The sequence below is a fragment of the Camelina sativa genome, chromosome 9 (genome assembly GCF_030686135.1).
Source record: "Camelina sativa cultivar CO46 ecotype springtype chromosome 9, ASM3068613v1".
NCBI lineage: Eukaryota > Viridiplantae > Streptophyta > Magnoliopsida > Brassicales > Brassicaceae > Camelina > Camelina sativa.
In genome coordinates, this window is record NC_141888.1 from 40,435,356 (window position 1) to 40,452,930 (window position 17,575).

The 17,575-nt window shown below is 38.2% G+C and overlaps 5 protein-coding genes and 1 pseudogene across 8 annotated transcripts; 3 read left to right on the forward strand and 3 right to left on the reverse strand.

The window, feature by feature from the left end:
* Positions 1–538: 538 nt before the first annotated feature.
* Positions 539–2,154, reverse strand: LOC104714164 (EP1-like glycoprotein 4 pseudogene; annotated as a pseudogene). The gene has a single exon (XR_015566384.1). The product of XR_015566384.1 is annotated as an EP1-like glycoprotein 4 pseudogene (transcript).
* Positions 2,155–3,721: 1,567 nt separating this feature from the next.
* LOC104714165 (ubiquitin-conjugating enzyme E2 35) lies at positions 3,722–5,703 on the forward strand. Its single transcript, XM_010431444.2, has 8 exons — positions 3,722–4,009; positions 4,177–4,204; positions 4,339–4,425; positions 4,529–4,587; positions 4,896–4,937; positions 5,032–5,105; positions 5,210–5,307; positions 5,431–5,703. Exons 1-8 carry the CDS (start codon positions 3,974–3,976, stop codon positions 5,466–5,468), a joined length of 462 nt encoding a protein of 153 aa, XP_010429746.1. The 5' UTR covers positions 3,722–3,973; the 3' UTR covers positions 5,469–5,703.
* A 262-nt stretch (positions 5,704–5,965) lies between these two features.
* LOC104714167 (protein SHOU4) lies at positions 5,966–9,228 on the reverse strand. Of its 2 annotated transcripts, none has more exons than XM_087466118.1 (5): positions 8,855–9,228; positions 7,312–8,248; positions 6,989–7,144; positions 6,667–6,878; positions 5,966–6,572 (listed from the first exon to the last, which is right to left on the reverse strand). In XM_087466118.1, the coding sequence occupies exons 2-5, from the start codon at positions 8,155–8,157 to the stop codon at positions 6,380–6,382; spliced, it is 1,407 nt and encodes a 468-aa protein (XP_087322244.1). In that variant the 5' UTR covers positions 8,158–8,248; positions 8,855–9,228; the 3' UTR covers positions 5,966–6,379. The 2 variants fall into 2 exon arrangements, with proteins under 2 accessions (XP_087322244.1, XP_087322245.1); XM_087466119.1 differs by having other exon boundaries at positions 8,804–9,169.
* Positions 9,229–9,248: 20 nt separating this feature from the next.
* On the forward strand, positions 9,249–10,865 carry LOC104714168 (uncharacterized). Its single transcript, XM_010431446.3, has 2 exons — positions 9,249–9,919; positions 10,446–10,865. Exons 1-2 carry the CDS (start codon positions 9,511–9,513, stop codon positions 10,517–10,519), a joined length of 483 nt encoding a protein of 160 aa, XP_010429748.1. The 5' UTR covers positions 9,249–9,510; the 3' UTR covers positions 10,520–10,865.
* A 22-nt stretch (positions 10,866–10,887) lies between these two features.
* Positions 10,888–12,471, reverse strand: LOC104714169 (reticulon-like protein B22). Its single transcript, XM_010431447.3, has 4 exons — positions 12,305–12,471; positions 11,668–11,809; positions 11,426–11,495; positions 10,888–11,223 (listed from the first exon to the last, which is right to left on the reverse strand). Exons 1-4 carry the CDS (start codon positions 12,469–12,471, stop codon positions 11,099–11,101), a joined length of 504 nt encoding a protein of 167 aa, XP_010429749.1. The 3' UTR covers positions 10,888–11,098.
* On the forward strand, positions 12,313–17,569 carry LOC104714171 (V-type proton ATPase catalytic subunit A). Of its 2 annotated transcripts, none has more exons than XM_010431451.3 (21): positions 12,313–12,845; positions 13,014–13,155; positions 13,418–13,544; positions 13,648–13,703; positions 13,803–13,859; positions 13,952–14,063; positions 14,151–14,188; positions 14,383–14,484; positions 14,630–14,686; positions 14,780–14,851; positions 14,935–15,036; positions 15,119–15,181; positions 15,261–15,393; positions 15,510–15,616; positions 15,719–15,913; positions 16,080–16,166; positions 16,256–16,360; positions 16,559–16,656; positions 16,753–16,831; positions 16,941–17,029; positions 17,124–17,569. In XM_010431451.3, exons 2-21 carry the CDS (start codon positions 13,078–13,080, stop codon positions 17,236–17,238), a joined length of 1,872 nt encoding a protein of 623 aa, XP_010429753.1. In that variant the 5' UTR covers positions 12,313–12,845; positions 13,014–13,077; the 3' UTR covers positions 17,239–17,569. The 2 variants fall into 2 exon arrangements, with proteins under 2 accessions (XP_010429753.1, XP_010429754.1); XM_010431452.3 differs by having other exon boundaries at positions 13,075–13,155.
* Positions 17,570–17,575: the final 6 nt, after the last annotated feature.

Below are 17,575 nucleotides of genomic sequence, written 5' to 3' on the forward strand. Positions count from 1 at the left end.
CTTTGGTTCCAAAACGCTAAATTTTTGTATTGATAAACACTATTTCTCTGGTTTGAGCTTTAATTTGTACCATCGATTTAATTAGACTTAAATCAATTGACTAAAAGAAAGAAAAATGAAGAATAGTGCTTGATATGGATAAACTTTAAATAAAACACCTGGCAGATTTTCAAGTTGAGTTTAAAAATAAAGAGCTAACAATGAAAACGATGTAAAGTTTAAAACTCTGCATGATTTAAAAGGCTAATATAATTTGAAAACATTATTTATATGTAATATGTCTACTTTATATGTGTAAATAAACTGGTAAGCACAGCGAGACAAAAGACTATCTCTGTTAAGGTGACGCCGCGTCAAGGCGTCGTAGCACGCATCTTATTGCGTAATCATATTTCGCTATTAAAATTTAATTCACTGTAATAATCAATTGAAATTTTAAATTTCATTATTGCTTGTTCTGAGAAACAAAGTGTTGTGTGCACGTAGGTTCTACTGCATCACTGACTAAGCATAATATTTTATGATGATACTATAAATCTGTGAAAACATTTGAATTGTAGATAATAATGATCGAGTTTCACTTAATTTTCTTACGATGTAGCTTAAGCATCAACACAGGCTATTAAAAAAAGTACGATAAACCGGTAGCAATCATTGCTTAGGAAAAGAGAAAACAAACGGCAAACGTAGCCTTATTATTCGTCAAAACGACTCACAAAAACATTAGTTAATTTAGACTTCAAATGGCAAGAGCTGACTTCTTGCTAGCATTAGGAGCCTTGACATAGGCAACCAGCGTAGAATCTCCGGTTTTGGTCAATGTCTTGAGCTCATAACCCAACCAACACCTCGAACTCTTCCTATTGTAGAAAAACCCTAAACATTTGCAATCTTTCGTACACTTGTCCCCACAAGCACTCTCCGTCGCCGACGATCCACCGTTATACTTCGTCATGAAACTATCAGCTCCTTCGATCTTGAAATAATGAAATGTCTTGGGATCGCAACTAGCAAGACTCGGGGTCTTACAAGTCTCGTCCCAACCAAGAAGACCTATGTCGCTAGGACAAGCGTTACACTGACCTTTCTTACACAGACCAAACCCTAAACAATGCTCAGGGATCCTACACTCGTCGTTACCGTCAGTGTCGACGTTAGTAAACGCCGTGTATGTCACGTCCCAAGCAGTCGCAGTCGCTGCGGTGCTGTAACTCCAAACTCTGATGTTTCCATCTGACTCTAACCGAAGAAAACTCAATGTCGCGTTGTGTTTAGGCCGCGAGAGGAACGTCGAAACGTTGAATTGAGAACCAGAGTCCACTCCCTCCATGTGTAGACCCCACGTAGTGTCGGAATCCTCGACGGCTCCGAACGTCATAGACTGTAATTGTGTTATCTTGGTGAAGAATTCGTATTCATAATAAGCGACTGGTTTCGGAGTTTTGTTTGTCGTGTAGTACAAGACTAGCTTCTTGGCTTCCATAACAAGACTGTAAGGTCCGTTTGTGTTGACGGATGGAGACAGTCTGCTTACGAGCTTGTTCTGACCATTGACTTTCAAAGACTGTCCGACTAGAAGCGTGTCGGTTGGAGTGTCAAAGCTCTGCCATACGAATTTTCCATTGGAATCGTATATTACCATATTGCCATTCTCCAAGATTTTGATCCCCACGACGCCTTTGTTAGCTGTGTTCGTTTGCCATACCAGGCGACCATCGGATTCGGCAAGTACAAGGTTTCCGTCTTCTCCGAAAGACAACGTCGCGTTTTCTTTGACCGGTGAGCCTCTGTTTGCTTCCCAAACCCATCTAAGGGTGGATTCTTGGGCTCTGTTTCCGATTCTAAGAGCGAGAGTGTATGCGTTCGAGGTTGTGTTGTAGAAACAGAGACGGAAGTTGTCGCTGAAGGGGACGAAGCCACGTACGTCGGGGTTGTATTCGATCGGACTGTAATCGGTGTAGCCTCCTTCGTTGACCACTTTGAATTGATCGTCGACGGGAACTTTGGCTTGTGCTCCGATCAAGATGATGGAGAGAGTGAAACAGAGAGCTAATGTGACTGAGAATTCCATTTTTTTGCTATGTGTGTTTGTTGGATATTGATGTGTTTTGGGGTAACCAGCGTGAGCTTCTACTTATAGGAGGAGCCAAAGGAAAACCTCGTCACTTAGTGGGTGTGTGATAAATTATTGATTCTATTCGGTGTAAAGTGAAGTGAAACAAACTTGTATACAAAATTGAAACAACTTGTACAACAATCCATTGATTATTTTGGGTATATAGTGAAAATATTCATTTAAAAGCAACTTTATAAGTTATACAAATTGAGTCATTATTTATTATACTTGTTTTGTCGGGTTTTGGTTTTAACTATACTTGCATAATATTAGAGTATGTCGAAAGGTGTATTCAATAGGATCCATGTTTTAAAAATCACCAGGCTAGTCGGGTGACTGGGATGAGCATAGCGAAAAAATCATAAATTATATGAGGATTAATCAAAAACTAGTTTTAGGATTATTTTATTAAATTAATAATAAAATAAAAATATATAATATTATATATATGTATAATTATATGTATGTTAAAAAAAACATCAAATAAAATATAAAACTATAGTATTGTCTTAAAACTTAAGATAAATACATTAAAACATAGTTTTAAATAAAATTTATGATTTTCATTATAAGTTTGTAAATTAGTTATTATAAAATATCACAAACTCTTAATTTAAATATGTAAATAACAAAAATAATAATTCATTGGTTCGAAAAATATCTAGTATTAAAAAAATAAGCGGAAAGTAACTGGATTAGACGGTTTATAATCAAATTAGACAAACATAATTAAGTAATCGATATTAAACAGGAATTAGTCATTAATCGGAACAAAAAGTATAAATCTAACAATTTTACGATGTGTAATCGGTGATAGGAGGATATATGACCGACATATACATTTTAAATTACGAGCCGCCGGGAATATGCTCTTGGTCGTCCCGTTGGATTTGTTTTAATTATTTATCTACTCATGTTAGCATTGAGAGATATAATTCGAAATATTTCAAACACATACAATTTGAGATAACTATCCTCATATAGTTATATATATGTAGTAGACAAAACACAAAATTATATCATCGTTCATTGTTAGACGACTGTTAACGAAGAATATATTTTCCTATAAAAAAAATGAAGAAAATATCTAAAGAAATTTGAAGATGCATTACAACAACAAAATGTAAACGGACAATGGATTGAGAGTTCTTTTTCAGGATATTATAAGTTTGGATTTCTTATCAGGTGTTCATGGACATGAACAACACCATGTGTATCCCAATACCCGGCGGCTCAACTTTATTAAAATTTTCCTTTTGAGTTTTGGCAACGTTTTTCCCTTAATTGTTAATGATTATTTTCAAGGTCCATGTGCCAAGTGCCAACTCTTGTTTAGTATATAAAAGAATAGTACGAGTTTAGTGAAAAGTAAAAATACTAACTTTATCTGAATATATGATAGTTTATTGAGTTGTTAATATATAAATAAAATGATAGGAAAATGATACTCCTTTAATACTATCATATATTCATCTCCGTATTCATCATACTTTTTACTAGACAAAGAAATAAACTTATATATATATTTTTTTTTTATCTCATAACAGGCCCTTAAATAAATATGGGCCTCATACCTATAAAGGATTTTATGGAGAGAAAAGCCCAGAGACTGTAACAGTAAGGCAAATTTTGCAATAAACATAGATTTCGTCTGAGTGTGGGTGGAATTATATTATAGAGATAGAGAGAAAAGGAAATAGAATTAAAAATCATCATCGAGGATCACGTCGTCAGATTCGAGACACGACGACGACGAACTTTGTTGTTCTCCATTATCAAAATCAACCAGCTCCCCCTAAAAAAACCCTAACTCTCTCTCTCTCTTAGATCGATCGAAGGAGTCTGCGGCAAGCGTTAATGGCCAACAGTAATTTGCCGCGAAGAATCATCAAGGTTTTGTCTTCTCCTATCTCCTTTTCATCTTTTTTTTTTTTTTTTTTTTCGATGTGACGAAGAAGCAAGAGTTTAGCTTCAGCTGAGTGAGAAATCACCGAATTTTTTGATATCTCTGGTCACTTTGTTATCTGATTCTTGCTTTTTCCTTGGGCGATCTCTGGTAGGAGACTCAACGTCTGCTCAGTGAACCGGGTAAAAACCTCTTTGATTCTTCCTCCTGCCTTTTTTTTTTTATGAGTTCAATAGTGTTGATTTCTATGTTTTGAATTGTGGAGTTTGAATTTGGTTGGTAGACTTAAAAGATATAATCTGATTGATTGCTGCAGCTCCCGGTATAAGTGCCTCTCCTTCTGAGGATAATATGCGCTATTTCAATGTTATGATTCTTGGTCCTTCACAATCACCTTATGAAGGTAATTGTTTTTTCTAATTTTTATATGATGTTCAATTGTTCATATAACATGTTTATGTCGATCAAAGATTGCTAATTATTATCTACATTAATCATTTATCTAGGAGGAGTTTTCAAGTTGGAGCTCTTTTTGCCTGAAGAATACCCTATGGCTGCTCCCAAGGTAAGTTCCATTGGACCTGTGGTCTTTTCTTTTCATTCTAGTTTATGAAGTCCTTGCATCCGATGGCGTGTTAAATATAGGTAGTGTCAGCTATAAGAATCTAGTTATTTAGTAAATATATTGGTTGGGAATTTATATACATACCAAATGATCCTTGAAGACGTGATTCGGGATGGATTATGACCGACTCAAATGTGATGTCTCATTTCTTGTTCTTGAACGTTGGAGTTTTAGGAAATGGTTTGTGTAGAGCATTTCTCTATATTCTAACACTTGCTAGCTCTTTTAATGATATATATTTGTAACAGGTTAGGTTTCTCACAAAGATATACCATCCTAACATTGACAAGGTCTCTTTGATATCCTTCCTCTTTTTTTTTCCCTGTTTTATTCACACAACCAACCAACCAACATGCTCCTGAACTTGTCTATTTGCATGTACAGCTGGGAAGAATATGTCTTGATATTCTGAAGGACAAATGGAGCCCTGCACTACAAATACGAACAGTGCTCTTAAGGTATATGAGCTGATTACATTTGATTCTATCCTGCCATAAACCAATGGTTTCTTAGGCCTTGACTGCTTTTCTGATTCTATTGATGGGTGCAATCTTTAAAAAAGTATTCAAGCTCTTCTGAGTGCACCAAACCCAGATGATCCGCTGTCTGAGAACATTGCTAAGCATTGGAAGAGTAATGAGGCAGAAGCTGTGGAGACAGGTGATGTTATCTAAACTCTGAACTTTTAGTTTAATTCGTTACTCGATACTCCATTTGCTCGTGTTTTCTTTCTAAAACTTTATGTTGGCGTCTCTCACATCTTTGTGAACTATATCTGTGCAGCCAAGGAATGGACCCGTCTTTACGCAAGCGGCGCATAATGGGTTGGAGGTCATGTGAAAAGATCTCTTTCATCCAAATAACAACATTACATTTGATGAAATCTATCTCAACTTCAAAGTTATAAGAAAGCTTATATCTTGCTGGCTCTTCCCCCGCGTACTTACAAAACCGTCTTCATTAAGTTGTAATCTCTCTGAATAACTGTATCATTACTTATAGGATCGAGACACGTTTTTCATATTTATAGTTTGTCAAAAGTTCTTCGAGTCCAAAGTACTCTTTCTCAAGCTCCCTAAATTCCAGCATTCACCGAAATCCAAAGGTTGTTGATTTTGTTGGTACAAATTGGCAGTGAAGGTAAGTAAAGTATGCAATGAGACTATGATAAAGTGTTCGTAATTAGCCATTCCGGTGGTTTGAATTTTGATGTGTGTTATATGCTATTCATTTGAGCGACGAGGTGTTTCTGTAGTATTTTTGGAGAGACTCGATCTCAGGAAGAATAATAATGAGAAATTAAGAAACACAATCCACATGCAACAGGCTCATTACATTCCAAACGAAGAAGATCATCCAATTATATTAGATCACAAATACGGTCGAAAAAAGAATAACTAGCAGAGCTTTACAATTACAAACCATCAGGCAAAGAAAAATGCCCGCAACACAAATTAAGTCATAGAAAAGAAATCCACATCCATCATTATCATCCTAGTGTAATAATAACTTGATATAAAAAATAAGAAATATTAAAAGGAAAAGAGAAAAGAAAAAGAAACACTACCGTAAATCACCAACCAAAGGAATCATCATTAGTAGAGAGCGAAAAGCCACCAACCAAGAACGCATTTCAGATTTCATGAAAAATATTGATGAAGCCGAAGTGGAACAGTGAGATTTTCGTCTACCAATCGTGGAAGAAGAAAAAGAAAGACTTACTACTACCGCATCAGACAGGAATTGCATCTACGTTGGACGAATCTTCGCATCTCAATACAATTCCTTCAAGACTTGCAGGGAATGTGCATTTACTCCATTGCCAACCAGCTGCTAATGGTTCTGTCGTTGGAACTATCATCAACACGTTATCGTTTCTCTGAACCACTCCAATCACACTTACTGTGCTTCCTTCTTTGATATACCTGCAAACGAAAGAAGCATCACAGAGACCAACATAGTTTTTAGCAACTCTGTTAAGGTTTTTATCATTCTTTTCATCAAGTTGTGGTTTCATACCCTTCTTTAAGCCGCATTATTTGATCATCATTGGCTAGATTCCTTTTACCCAACCACCTTACAAAGTCTGGAGAGGCTTGCTCGCTTCCTGGCTTAAAATCGATGACAACAGAATCATCGACGAGAGGTGTTACCTTTGCACCGTTTCCGGTTTTGACCAATGCTCTGAGCCCAGATTGGAAATCAGAAATGTAGAAGTCTACCACATGCCTCTGCAGTGTATTGTAGGTGCAAGGTTTATGCATTAATAGACAGTTCAGTGATTTTACGCTGAAAGAGAACATTTTTCCGTGAAATGAAATATCATCAGGCCACTACTAACCTCTGCTGATCTCAGACCCCATGTGAAACGACGATGTGAAGCACCGGCTGGCTTTGAACCCCATCCACGGTACTCATATAGACAAGTAGACGTGTATACACATCTGGGAACTCTATGGAAGGATGATTCAAGAGGCACATTACCACAGGTGACAACCTTTTCAATTAAAAACAAATAAAAGAACCAGTGTTATAAACATAGTAGGGATAGCAAAACCATGGAAGGAAGAACAAATAATATTTCGTCATTTCCAATGACAATGCAGCAGCAAAGACTAAATGCACAAAACCAGTAACTTCTGGGAGCGATGCTTAGAGACTTACCCCAGTGACCTTCACGTATTGACCATTTTTGGCAGTTCTAAGATCAGCATCAGGATAACGAGCGATGAAATCTATGATACCACGTCTTTCACAAGAAATATTCCAAAAGAAAAGTGCAGCAACAACTGTGAACAAGACCGCCACAACAATGAGGAGAACTGCATTGTGAACTGCTCCAAGAATGAAGCCTCCAGCAAGGAATCCCATTACAAATATAAGTATCACCAGCCACAGCACAGGCTTGGGGAAGCTCTTCATGCAGGAAAAGTCATCTTCTGGACCAAGGGTAGTTACTGCTTGGTTGTGGACAACGGAAGTCATATGTGTCTTCATCGAACCAGAATAGTCTAGAGGACCAGAAATTTTCCTGGGAGCCCCAGATGAATTTAAAGGGCCCGAGGTAATTGGCCCAGATGTTATGAGACCTGTAGTTGGGAGTATAGGAATAGGGCCAGAATTTTGCCTTGTTACACCACCTGATTGCGGACCAGAGGATTTCTTTAAAGGCTCCCCGTGCTTAGACAAAGGCCCAGAATTTGTTTTCTTCATTGAATTTGAGCCAGCAGAAGCTAAAGAGCCAGACATACGACCGGTAGCATTAGGAACTGGACCTGACTGCGCACCACTTCTTGAAGAAGTTCCAGTTATGGGGCCAGACTTCCTTGACTTAGTCCCATCTGTGGGAATGTCAAACATCTTCCCCAATTCTCCTGATTTCTTGATATCACCCCCGGTGTATGGCATGGCTACTGAGCTCATTGTTGGAGGCTTTTCTTTGGGTTGCTCTGGCCGACCAGACACAAAGAGCCCATTGCTAAGCTGGTGAGATGCGTATCTTGAACCCATTGATTTTTTTTTTTCTTCAGGAAACCTCAAACTGGCTAGAGACTAGATTAGCACCACAAACAATGTACTGAAACGTGAGGATATCAAATCCCTGCGAGAACAAAACAGGAACCCATGAGAAATGGGTAAGATACTTACAGATTTGGTTTGCATATTTAGAGAACTGTGACAGGCGAAAACACTAGCTACCAAGAATGACTAGGACTTGTATGCTGCAAGATAGATTCCTAAATGCTGAGAAAATGGGACTCAGAAATTAAATATATATATGGGTTTAGTTATCACTTCAGATTGGCCACTTTCCCTTTCCAAACACCTCCCCATTTCTATAACAAATCAAGCACCACTACGACTTACTAAATATGTATTCTGAGAACTTGTAATACACTAGTATCACTTGAGATCTACAAAGTAACTGCTCAACTATTTCCGATAACTTCCAAAAAAGGAACCAAATAGTGTCCAAAAAAGCCAGGAAAAAAAACAAAACCCTAATCACAATTTCTATTAGCCTGATCCCCTAAAACAAAGCGAGATCTCTGGGATTTAGAAGCAATTTCATCGAACTCAGATCGTCTAACGAAATCCCCAAATCACAACAAGTACCAAAACACCCAAAAAATGAAGTAGATGATCACAGACAGACCAAAAAAAACCAATCTGAGGAAAACGAAACGAAGGCGGCGTCGATTCGCACCTGAGAGAGAGAGAGTGTACTGTAAATAAGCTTTCGGCGAGAAAAGAAACTATCAAGGAAAATAGTTGGAGCTGTGGGAGTGACAGTAGAAGACGAAACGGAAGCAACACTCAAGTAGCAGCTGAGATCCCATATCCGTAGCTCTCTCACTCACTCACTCTCTCTTTCTATCTCCGTCGTGTGGATCCCGATCGAGATCTCTTTGAGCCGCGCAACAGTTGGTGCGTTGTCTCAATCTCACTCTCTCTCTCTCCTCTTCCCACTTTTTTCTCTCAAAGCGGTGGAGATTTTTTTTTTTGTTTGGGACAACCAACCGAGGAAAAAGAAAAAGAGAAGAACACACTTTTTTTTTTTTTCTCTGTCAAAATTTCATTGGTAAGAGTCTCGGTAGTTCTATCTGAATGTGTTAAAAAAGTAAGGGTGTATACTGTAATTATTATTAACTTGGAGCCTTTTCGTATCAATTATCATATCTTAGCTACCAAATATGTTATTTATTAGTATCTCTAATTTAATAAACGAGTGAAAAAAGAAATGAAATTGCTTAATGTCTCTTTTCTCCTTATCCGTTAGTTAGAAAAAGACTAGATTAAAGGGAAACAACCAAACTAATTCCAACCAAACCAATCTTTTTGTTCTGTCTCCTAATCTCTGCAATGGCTCGATCGTTCTCTCCTTCACTTTCTCTCTCTCGGTGCCGTTTCGTCGCATCTTCTCTTCTCCCTTCATCTCAAACCGTCTTCTTCCGATCTCAATCCTCGAATCGACGGTCAAACCGTAGAGGTGAGCTCTACGAGATCGATACCGCCGCATCGCAGTCGCAATCGCAATCGGATCCTCTTCTCCATAAGTTGGAAGATGCTGTCCACCGGATAATGGTACGCCGATCCGCACCCGATTGGCTCCCTTTTGTTCCCGGTGCTTCTTATTGGGTTCCACCTCCTAGATCCCAGACTCATGGGATCGCCAAGCTCGTTGAGAAGCTGGCCAATCCTATCTCTGATGAAGAATCTATTTCTCTCTCATCGGTTCGAGGATGGCCTTCCTCTGATTACTTCATCAAAGGTTCTTTTTTTATATATTACTTGTCTGATCGTATGTGTTTTGTTGTTGATGAATCTGATTCGTAGTTTTATAAAAGCTTTGGTTTTTACATACCAAGAATCCAACTTTTGCGGTATCTATAATTTGCATTGGCTTTGTAACATTTTAGGTGCATTTAGGCTTATCGTTATACATGTTGAAAAAGTTGTCATCATCGTCTATTATTGTTGAAAGTTGTTTCGATATCACTGATGGAAATGGGTAACTAGTCATCAATCATAACATAGAGAATCATCTCGATAGGTATTGTGTTGATCATGGAACAAGTTTCTCTTCTTTTATGGTTGAGAAGTTTGTAATGTTAGTTATCTTGTTGCTGCTGCTTATTGTCGAATAACCCACTCAGTTGTATAAAAGAATGATCTTTGAGATATTTGCATTACTTCAAAGGCGATTGTGTAGTCTTAAAGATGTTTTCTTTGGGGGTGCAATGTTTGGTCTTTAGAGCATTTCTTAAAACCTGATCTGCCTCTGTTTTTGATTACAGGTGTACAGCCTCAATCAATGGAGACGGAGGTGGCTTCAAATACTGCATCACACTCTGAGGACGAGGAAGGGTAGACCCCATAACTCGTCGAACCAGTGTTTGGGTAAGAGATGAAACAAATATCAAAACTTTGCGGGCTCTTCAAGATTTGTAGATTTTAAGAACAGGAATCAATGAAGATTCGAATCACCAAGAGCAACTGCAAAGACGTGACATGGTTTAGAGTTCTCTTTGATAGGGTAGAGTAAGCAAACCTTTTACAGACTGATCAGATCCTATCCAGTTCTGAAAATGTAAATTCAAATAAGGAAAGGTGTTGTGGCTTAGTCCTGTGTTTTCATGTAATCTTCCTCATATAACAGTTGGTTGAATCGTATTAAGCAAAATAATGTGTATATATGCGCAGATTCAGTTCTCATAGCACTTTTTGCAGACTGTTTCGTTTGATGCAGTGTATGCCTAAACACTGTAAAGAGAATAATACAGTTATAATTTAGGATCTGTGGTTACATATGGGGTGGAAGCGAAACATTATCATTACAATTCCACCATACATTATACAAATCGAGTGTACATAAGGGGAAGCTACTATGAGGCTATGAACATGTGAACATGAGTAAAGAAAAAAAAAGTATAAACAAATGCTAGAGAGCTTATTTATCAGAATTTGCTTCTTGTTCTAAAATCTCAGCATTTCCTCGTTTTAGCACACAGTTTCCAAGAGATTGAGAATTCTGAGAATTCTGACAGACCATGGAGAGACAGAACGAGCATAGTCCTGTTTCAGGAAGAAGAACTAGTCAGAGATCATTTGGTTTGGGGATGAAGAAGGGTTTCCCAAATGGCCAATTTCTGTTAAATGCTATGAAATCCGACATATTGGTATGTAATGCTACTCATCAGATAACGACACACTCTTCCTGTCTTCCACATTTAAGTGAAACTTTGTAAAAGTTTGAGATGAAATGTGAATGCTTTACCTGCATAAGCAACGGTTACACCTGATATGAGTCGCCCGAGAGCTGATAAGAAGTAAAGGCAGATTACGACCTAAAGGGAAAAGCAAAAGAGAAACATCTTCAGCATAGAACACAATTACTGAGTTAACAATCAGCAATGCACTTATATGATAACTGAGTAGTAGGGTTCTAAGAGAAACACTGTGGTAATATATTGATGCTAATCTTGTACATGGGAAGTTAGTAACTAAAGAAACACTTGCCTTGACAAAAAGTCTCTTGTCATGTCCGGTTGCTGCAACCCTCAGAACACCCTCTGCTGCCCCAACGGTATTAGCTAAACGAGCAACAATGTTACTTGCTGTGTCCTGTGATATTTGCCACTCTAGTGGATCCACTGGTACCCTGGAGAAGAGTTATAAAGTTGTAAATCATGTGGTTGAAAAAGCAAGGGTCTTGAAACCGATTATATATACTAGAGAACAGAAGATCATGAAATCATTGCCAATTCTAGGATTATTAAAGTAAAGTGATAGGATGATGAAATATATTCAAGTAAAGTCCACGCGCCACTGATTCATCCAAAGATAAGTAAAGAGAATCTAGCAAAAGTTTGTGTGTGTGCGTCAAAACCCATTGTAGCAAAAGAAACCAAAATCCACAAGCAGAAGATATGAAATCTAAAGCAAATCAATTTCACAATCAAATTAACATCACTAATTGCAAAACCCTAATTCGACAAACATATGGAGAGAGCAATCACACTTTCTCTCACAGATCAAACGAGCCAAATAATATTCCCCGGTTACTAAACAGCAACTCACTAAAATCAGAGACCGAAGAACAGAATACAACACAGGAAACAGAGAGAATCGATAAATAGAGTCTGAGAAAACTTACGAGACATTGAGTTGGCGAAAAAGGAGACCGAGAATGGCGAGAGAGCATAATAAAACAATGAAAACATCGGCGAATAAAGAGAGAAGAGTTGCGTTGCGATATGCACAGTGGTAATACACAAGCGTCCCGCTAATCAGTAATCCCATCGCCTTCCCCATCTCTCCCATCTCTCTCTCTCTCTCTCAACCCACTTGATGAATAAAACTTGCTTTCCCTTTCAGAAATCTTTTCCCGAGAAAACAAAACTGTTCACTTTCTGTGATTTTTCCGGCTACATCAGAGAGATGATTTTCAAGCGTGAATGTCTTTGTTGAGTAAACGGACTCACTTATTGGGCCGTAATCAGATATTACAAAGCCCAATAAATAAACTATCACGTGGCTATTAACGACAAAGTCAGATCTATAAGCGTATCGTGTGGAGTTCTGTACAGGATCGCTCCACGATTTGTCAATCAGATCTTCTCTCCAACTCTTTCAATATCTACGTGCCTCCACCTCTCTTCTTCTTGTGACCACTCTCTCTTCCTGTCTGTTCACTGGTTAGGATCTCTATCTCTCTCTTAATGATCCTTTTTGTTTCTTTCTGATTTATTGAATCGAAACCTGGAGTTTGTTTTCTTATTCCTCGATCTCTGATCTCTATTTCGAGGCGTTGGCGATTTCTTATTTGTTGTTGTTTGTTTGATCGGATCTCGGCATTTTTGTAGGAGGTAGAATTTCGATTATTTCGTCGATCGGATTTGAGTTTTTGAATCTCTGATTGCTTAGAAAATGCCGGCGTTTTACGGAGGAAAGCTTACGACCTTCGAGGACGATGAGAAGGAGAGCGAGTATGGTTACGTTCGTAAGGTATTATTATCCCGTTTCCGTTCGATCTGGTTTCAATTTGTTTTTTTTTACTGTTCTGCGATGTTAGTTTTTGTTGATGGATGGATGAAATAGATTTGATCTAATAGTTCTCAGTGATTGAATCGGTTTGATTCCGCCTCGGTTTAGTAGCTCGTCTGTGAATTTCTGATCTGATCTGATAAGTTCTTAGAGATTTCATGTTTCTTTGTCATAATCATTTTTTTCGTAATCAGATTGGTAATATACAAGTATTGGGATGCAGGTTTCAGGGCCTGTTGTTGTTGCCGATGGTATGGCCGGTGCTGCTATGTATGAGTTAGTGCGTGTTGGGCATGATAATTTGATTGGAGAAATCATTCGTCTTGAAGGAGATTCTGCTACTATCCAAGGTTTGTTTGTTCTCTTTGTGCTTCTTAGTGTAATTTACTTGCACATGGGCTTCTGTTGAAGTAAGATATTTTAGTTGATATTTGGAAATTTCCTTTTTATCAGTTTACGAGGAAACAGCGGGATTAACAGTTAATGATCCTGTTCTTCGAACGCACAAGGTTCGTTAGTTCTCTTTATCTTGGCTCTCTTTCTTTTCTTTCTCTTTTCTGTAGGGTTATTCATCTGTAGCTAACATATAATTTGGCCTTTAATTACAGCCACTTTCTGTGGAGCTTGGACCAGGAATTTTGGGAAATATCTTCGATGGAATTCAGGTTCAGTTGGATTTATATTCTTGCCAGACATTAAGTGTGTTTGACGTTTATGACTGTGGCTTCTCACGATTCTTTGGTTTCATATCTCACAGAGGCCTTTGAAGACTATTGCGAGAATATCCGGTGATGTGTACATTCCTCGGGGTGTGTCTGTCCCAGCTCTTGACAAAGATTGTCCTTGGGAGTTCCAGCCCAATAAATTTGGTAATGTGTTTGACTGCATATGTCTGTCTATTGAAGTGTTCATATGGTCTTAATCTTGATGGTCAACTAAATTTAACTTGTTTGCAGTCGAGGGAGACACAATAACTGGTGGTGACTTGTATGCTGTAAGTTTATTGATCTCTCCTAAATCTGCTTTTGGCAAGGGAACATATTTTACACAGTTACTGTGGTGTTTCCTTTGTTTACACTGGGGATAGTCTTTTGGCAAGGGAACATATTTTACACAGTTACTGTGGTGTTTCCTTTGTTTACACTGGGGATAGTTTTTCTGATAGTCAAATATAACTCTGGATTGCAGACCGTCTTTGAGAACACTTTGATGAATCACCATGTTGCCCTTCCTCCTGATGCCATGGGAAAGATTACTTACATTGCTCCAGCTGGTCAATATTCCCTTAAGGTTTGAGTTTAAGTTACTCTAAAAAAATGATAAATTTATACATTTTGAAATGTTTACTTTCCTTGATCAATTGGTAATCACTTCCTGTTGGAGATCATTTTTGCTTGCTGCTCATGGTTGTTTGTCGGTGCTTTTCATTTCCCAGGATACAGTGATAGAGCTTGAATTCCAGGGTATCAAGAAATCTTACACCATGCTTCAGGTTTGCATGAATCTTTAATCTTCCTACTTGCAAGCGTAAATTTTTAAGCTATTTGGTTCACCTATTAAATTGTTCTGGTTGATATTATATCAGAGCTGGCCTGTACGTACCCCTAGGCCAGTTGCATCAAAGCTTGCTGCCGATACTCCTCTACTTACTGGGCAGGTGATTGCTCAGTTAATTTTTCTTACAACGGTGATAGTCAATTGAAGATATGTGTTGTTGATGATTTCTTTTCCTGCTGTCAGCGTGTCCTTGATGCCCTTTTCCCTTCAGTTCTTGGTGGAACCTGTGCCATTCCTGGTGCTTTTGGCTGTGGGAAAACTGTTATCAGTCAGGCTCTTTCCAAGGTAGGTTGTGACACTCTGGTTTGTTCCACTTAATTACTGGATATATTGAATTTCCAAAGCTAATTTGTTCTTATATATATAGTACTCCAACTCCGATGCTGTTGTGTATGTTGGTTGTGGAGAGAGAGGAAATGAAATGGCTGAGGTATATTTCTTCTCATTCTTAATCTGCAAATTGTTCATACAAAACAGACATTTGATCTGATTGGTTTCTCATAAGTTAGGTTCTTATGGACTTCCCACAATTGACAATGACGTTGCCTGATGGCCGTGAGGAATCTGTCATGAAACGTACCACACTTGTTGCCAACACCTCTAACATGCCTGTGGCTGCTCGTGAAGCCTCAATCTACACAGGTAATGTTCGGGAATACAGAATTAATGGTTTTTGATGAAGCCCATTTCCCAACTTCCAGTTACAAATTTTTTAATTACGATGCTCATGTTTTTTATTTTTCTAATGTGAATTTCAGGAATCACAATCGCTGAATACTTTAGAGATATGGGCTACAATGTTAGTATGATGGCAGACTCAACTTCCCGTTGGGCAGAAGCATTGAGAGAAATTTCAGGACGATTGGTAATCTTTTGCGTTTCACTTTTGCTATATGGATGTTTTTGTTGTCCTCATCTCACTTTTTCTTATTCAGTTTATTTACACCTATTTTGCTTTGTTTTCTAGGCTGAAATGCCTGCCGACAGTGGATATCCTGCCTATCTAGCAGCTCGTCTAGCATCTTTCTATGAACGTGCTGGTAAAGTAAAATGTCTTGGTGGACCAGAACGTGATGGAAGTGTTACAATTGTTGGTGCAGTTTCACCTCCTGGAGGAGACTTTTCAGATCCTGTGACTTCTGCAACCCTTAGTATTGTGCAGGTGATTATTTCGTTCATGGCTGCTTCCGTATCTTCCATTGTAGATTGAGATGAACCAGATGGTGTTTGGTTTTAGATCTGCAGCAGACTCGTATTAGCATGGTTTTTCTCTACTTTGAAGTGTTTAGTGCTTACTCTTCCATATTGGTTGTTCTTTTCTTCTGCAGGTCTTCTGGGGTTTGGACAAAAAGCTTGCCCAGAGAAAACATTTTCCCTCTGTTAATTGGTTGATTTCCTACTCAAAGTATTCGACGGTATGCTTATGTATTCTCAGTTTAAACCTATCTTGGTTTACTATCTCGAATCCGTGTTTATATAAAAAGTTACTTTTTCTTTTCTTCAGGCGTTGGAATCTTTCTATGAGAAGTTCGATCCAGATTTCATCAACATCAGGACAAAGGCCAGAGAGGTGTTGCAGAGAGAAGACGATCTGAATGAAATTGTCCAGGTATGGGTCACTTATCCTTGTTTAAGTATCTAATGTCGTGACTAATGAACTCGTGTCACAGCGATATAAATTTTAAGGTTTTGAACGATATTATTTTGGCTTCGAAACTTGACTCGATTTATAGAAGAAAATTAGTGTTAGCACATAATTCTTTCTGAAAGGAGTTTGTTTGACCCGTGCATTGTGCTTTGCGTACAGCTTGTAGGAAAAGATGCACTAGCAGAAGGTGACAAAATCACCTTGGAAACAGCTAAGCTATTGAGGGAAGACTACCTTGCTCAAAACGCATTTACACCGTAAGATTTGTTTACTCCCATCGTTTTGGTTTGGTTCTGTATCTTTCTCTCTCAACGGTTATTCACTCTTGACTCTTTTGGATGAATCTTTGACAGATACGACAAATTCTGCCCTTTCTACAAGTCTGTGTGGATGATGCGTAACATTATCCATTTCTACAACCTAGCCAACCAGGTAAATAAGATGAGATGATTCATAAATGATCTACTAGGTTAAGTGGGGATTTAGGTCAATTGGTTCGTCTATATTCAAACAACATTCCATTAAATGTTGTCATACACAGGCGGTTGAGAGAGCTGCTGGAATGGACGGTCAAAAGATTACTTATACTCTCATCAAGCATCGCTTGGGAGATCTTTTCTACCGTTTAGTGTAAGCAAACTATTGGCCTTCCCCTCAGTTTATCTATAATTTTGGTACATAGCGCTATAATGAAATGGTCTGTAATCGAATATGAAAATTACAGGTCTCAGAAGTTCGAAGACCCAGCAGAAGGGGAGGATACACTGGTGGCAAAATTCAAGAAATTGTACGACGATCTCAGTGCTGGATTCCGTGCTTTGGAGGACGAAACTCGGTAAGCTGTGTCCCGTCTCCACAGCGAGTATAAAAAATACTCCCAATTGGGTTGTTTTTGGAGAAAGAGGTTCATTCATATTCTCTTTCTTGTGTTTTTGAACCAACAACTATCATAGTGGTCGGTATTTTATTTATCGGTTTGTTCGGTCGATTGAGTCTTAGCTCTGTGAGCGTCATGATTCTCCGGCTGTGCTTGTGCTGCGCTGTGTAATATGTTTGATTCGTTGTTTTTATGTTTTTATTTCGATGGTAATAAGGTACAGCCCATATGAGTCATATATTTGATTTGATATACCCTCTCAATTCAATAAGTTATTGTTAATGTTCAAAACCTATTGG

Coding starts and splice junctions, on each gene's coding strand:
- LOC104714168 (XM_010431446.3), top strand. CDS start 9,511: ATGGCTCGATCGTTCTCTCCTTCACTTTCTCTCTCTCGGTGCCGTTTC. Junction 9,920..10,445: donor CTCTGATTACTTCATCAAAG/GTTCTTTTTTTA, acceptor TTTTGATTACAG/GTGTACAGCCTCAATCAATG.
- LOC104714165 (XM_010431444.2), top strand. CDS start 3,974: ATGGCCAACAGTAATTTGCCGCGAAGAATCATCAAG. Junction 4,938..5,031: donor ACCATCCTAACATTGACAAG/GTCTCTTTGATA, acceptor TTGCATGTACAG/CTGGGAAGAATATGTCTTGA. Junction 5,106..5,209: donor ATACGAACAGTGCTCTTAAG/GTATATGAGCTG, acceptor TCTTTAAAAAAG/TATTCAAGCTCTTCTGAGTG.
- LOC104714167 (XM_087466118.1), bottom strand. CDS start 8,157: ATGGGTTCAAGATACGCATCTCACCAGCTTAGCAATGGGCTCTTTGTG. Junction 6,879..6,988: donor GGGGTCTGAGATCAGCAGAG/GTTAGTAGTGGC, acceptor AATACACTGCAG/AGGCATGTGGTAGACTTCTA. Junction 6,573..6,666: donor ATAATGCGGCTTAAAGAAGG/GTATGAAACCAC, acceptor TTTCGTTTGCAG/GTATATCAAAGAAGGAAGCA.
- LOC104714171 (XM_010431451.3), top strand. CDS start 13,078: ATGCCGGCGTTTTACGGAGGAAAGCTTACGACCTTCGAGGACGATGAG. Junction 13,860..13,951: donor ATATCTTCGATGGAATTCAG/GTTCAGTTGGAT, acceptor CATATCTCACAG/AGGCCTTTGAAGACTATTGC. Junction 17,030..17,123: donor GATCTTTTCTACCGTTTAGT/GTAAGCAAACTA, acceptor TGAAAATTACAG/GTCTCAGAAGTTCGAAGACC.
- LOC104714169 (XM_010431447.3), bottom strand. CDS start 12,471: ATGGGAGAGATGGGGAAGGCGATGGGATTACTGATTAGCGGGACGCTT. Junction 11,810..12,304: donor TTTCGCCAACTCAATGTCTC/GTAAGTTTTCTC, acceptor ACTCTTCTCCAG/GGTACCAGTGGATCCACTAG. Junction 11,496..11,667: donor ACAAGAGACTTTTTGTCAAG/GCAAGTGTTTCT, acceptor TTTTCCCTTTAG/GTCGTAATCTGCCTTTACTT.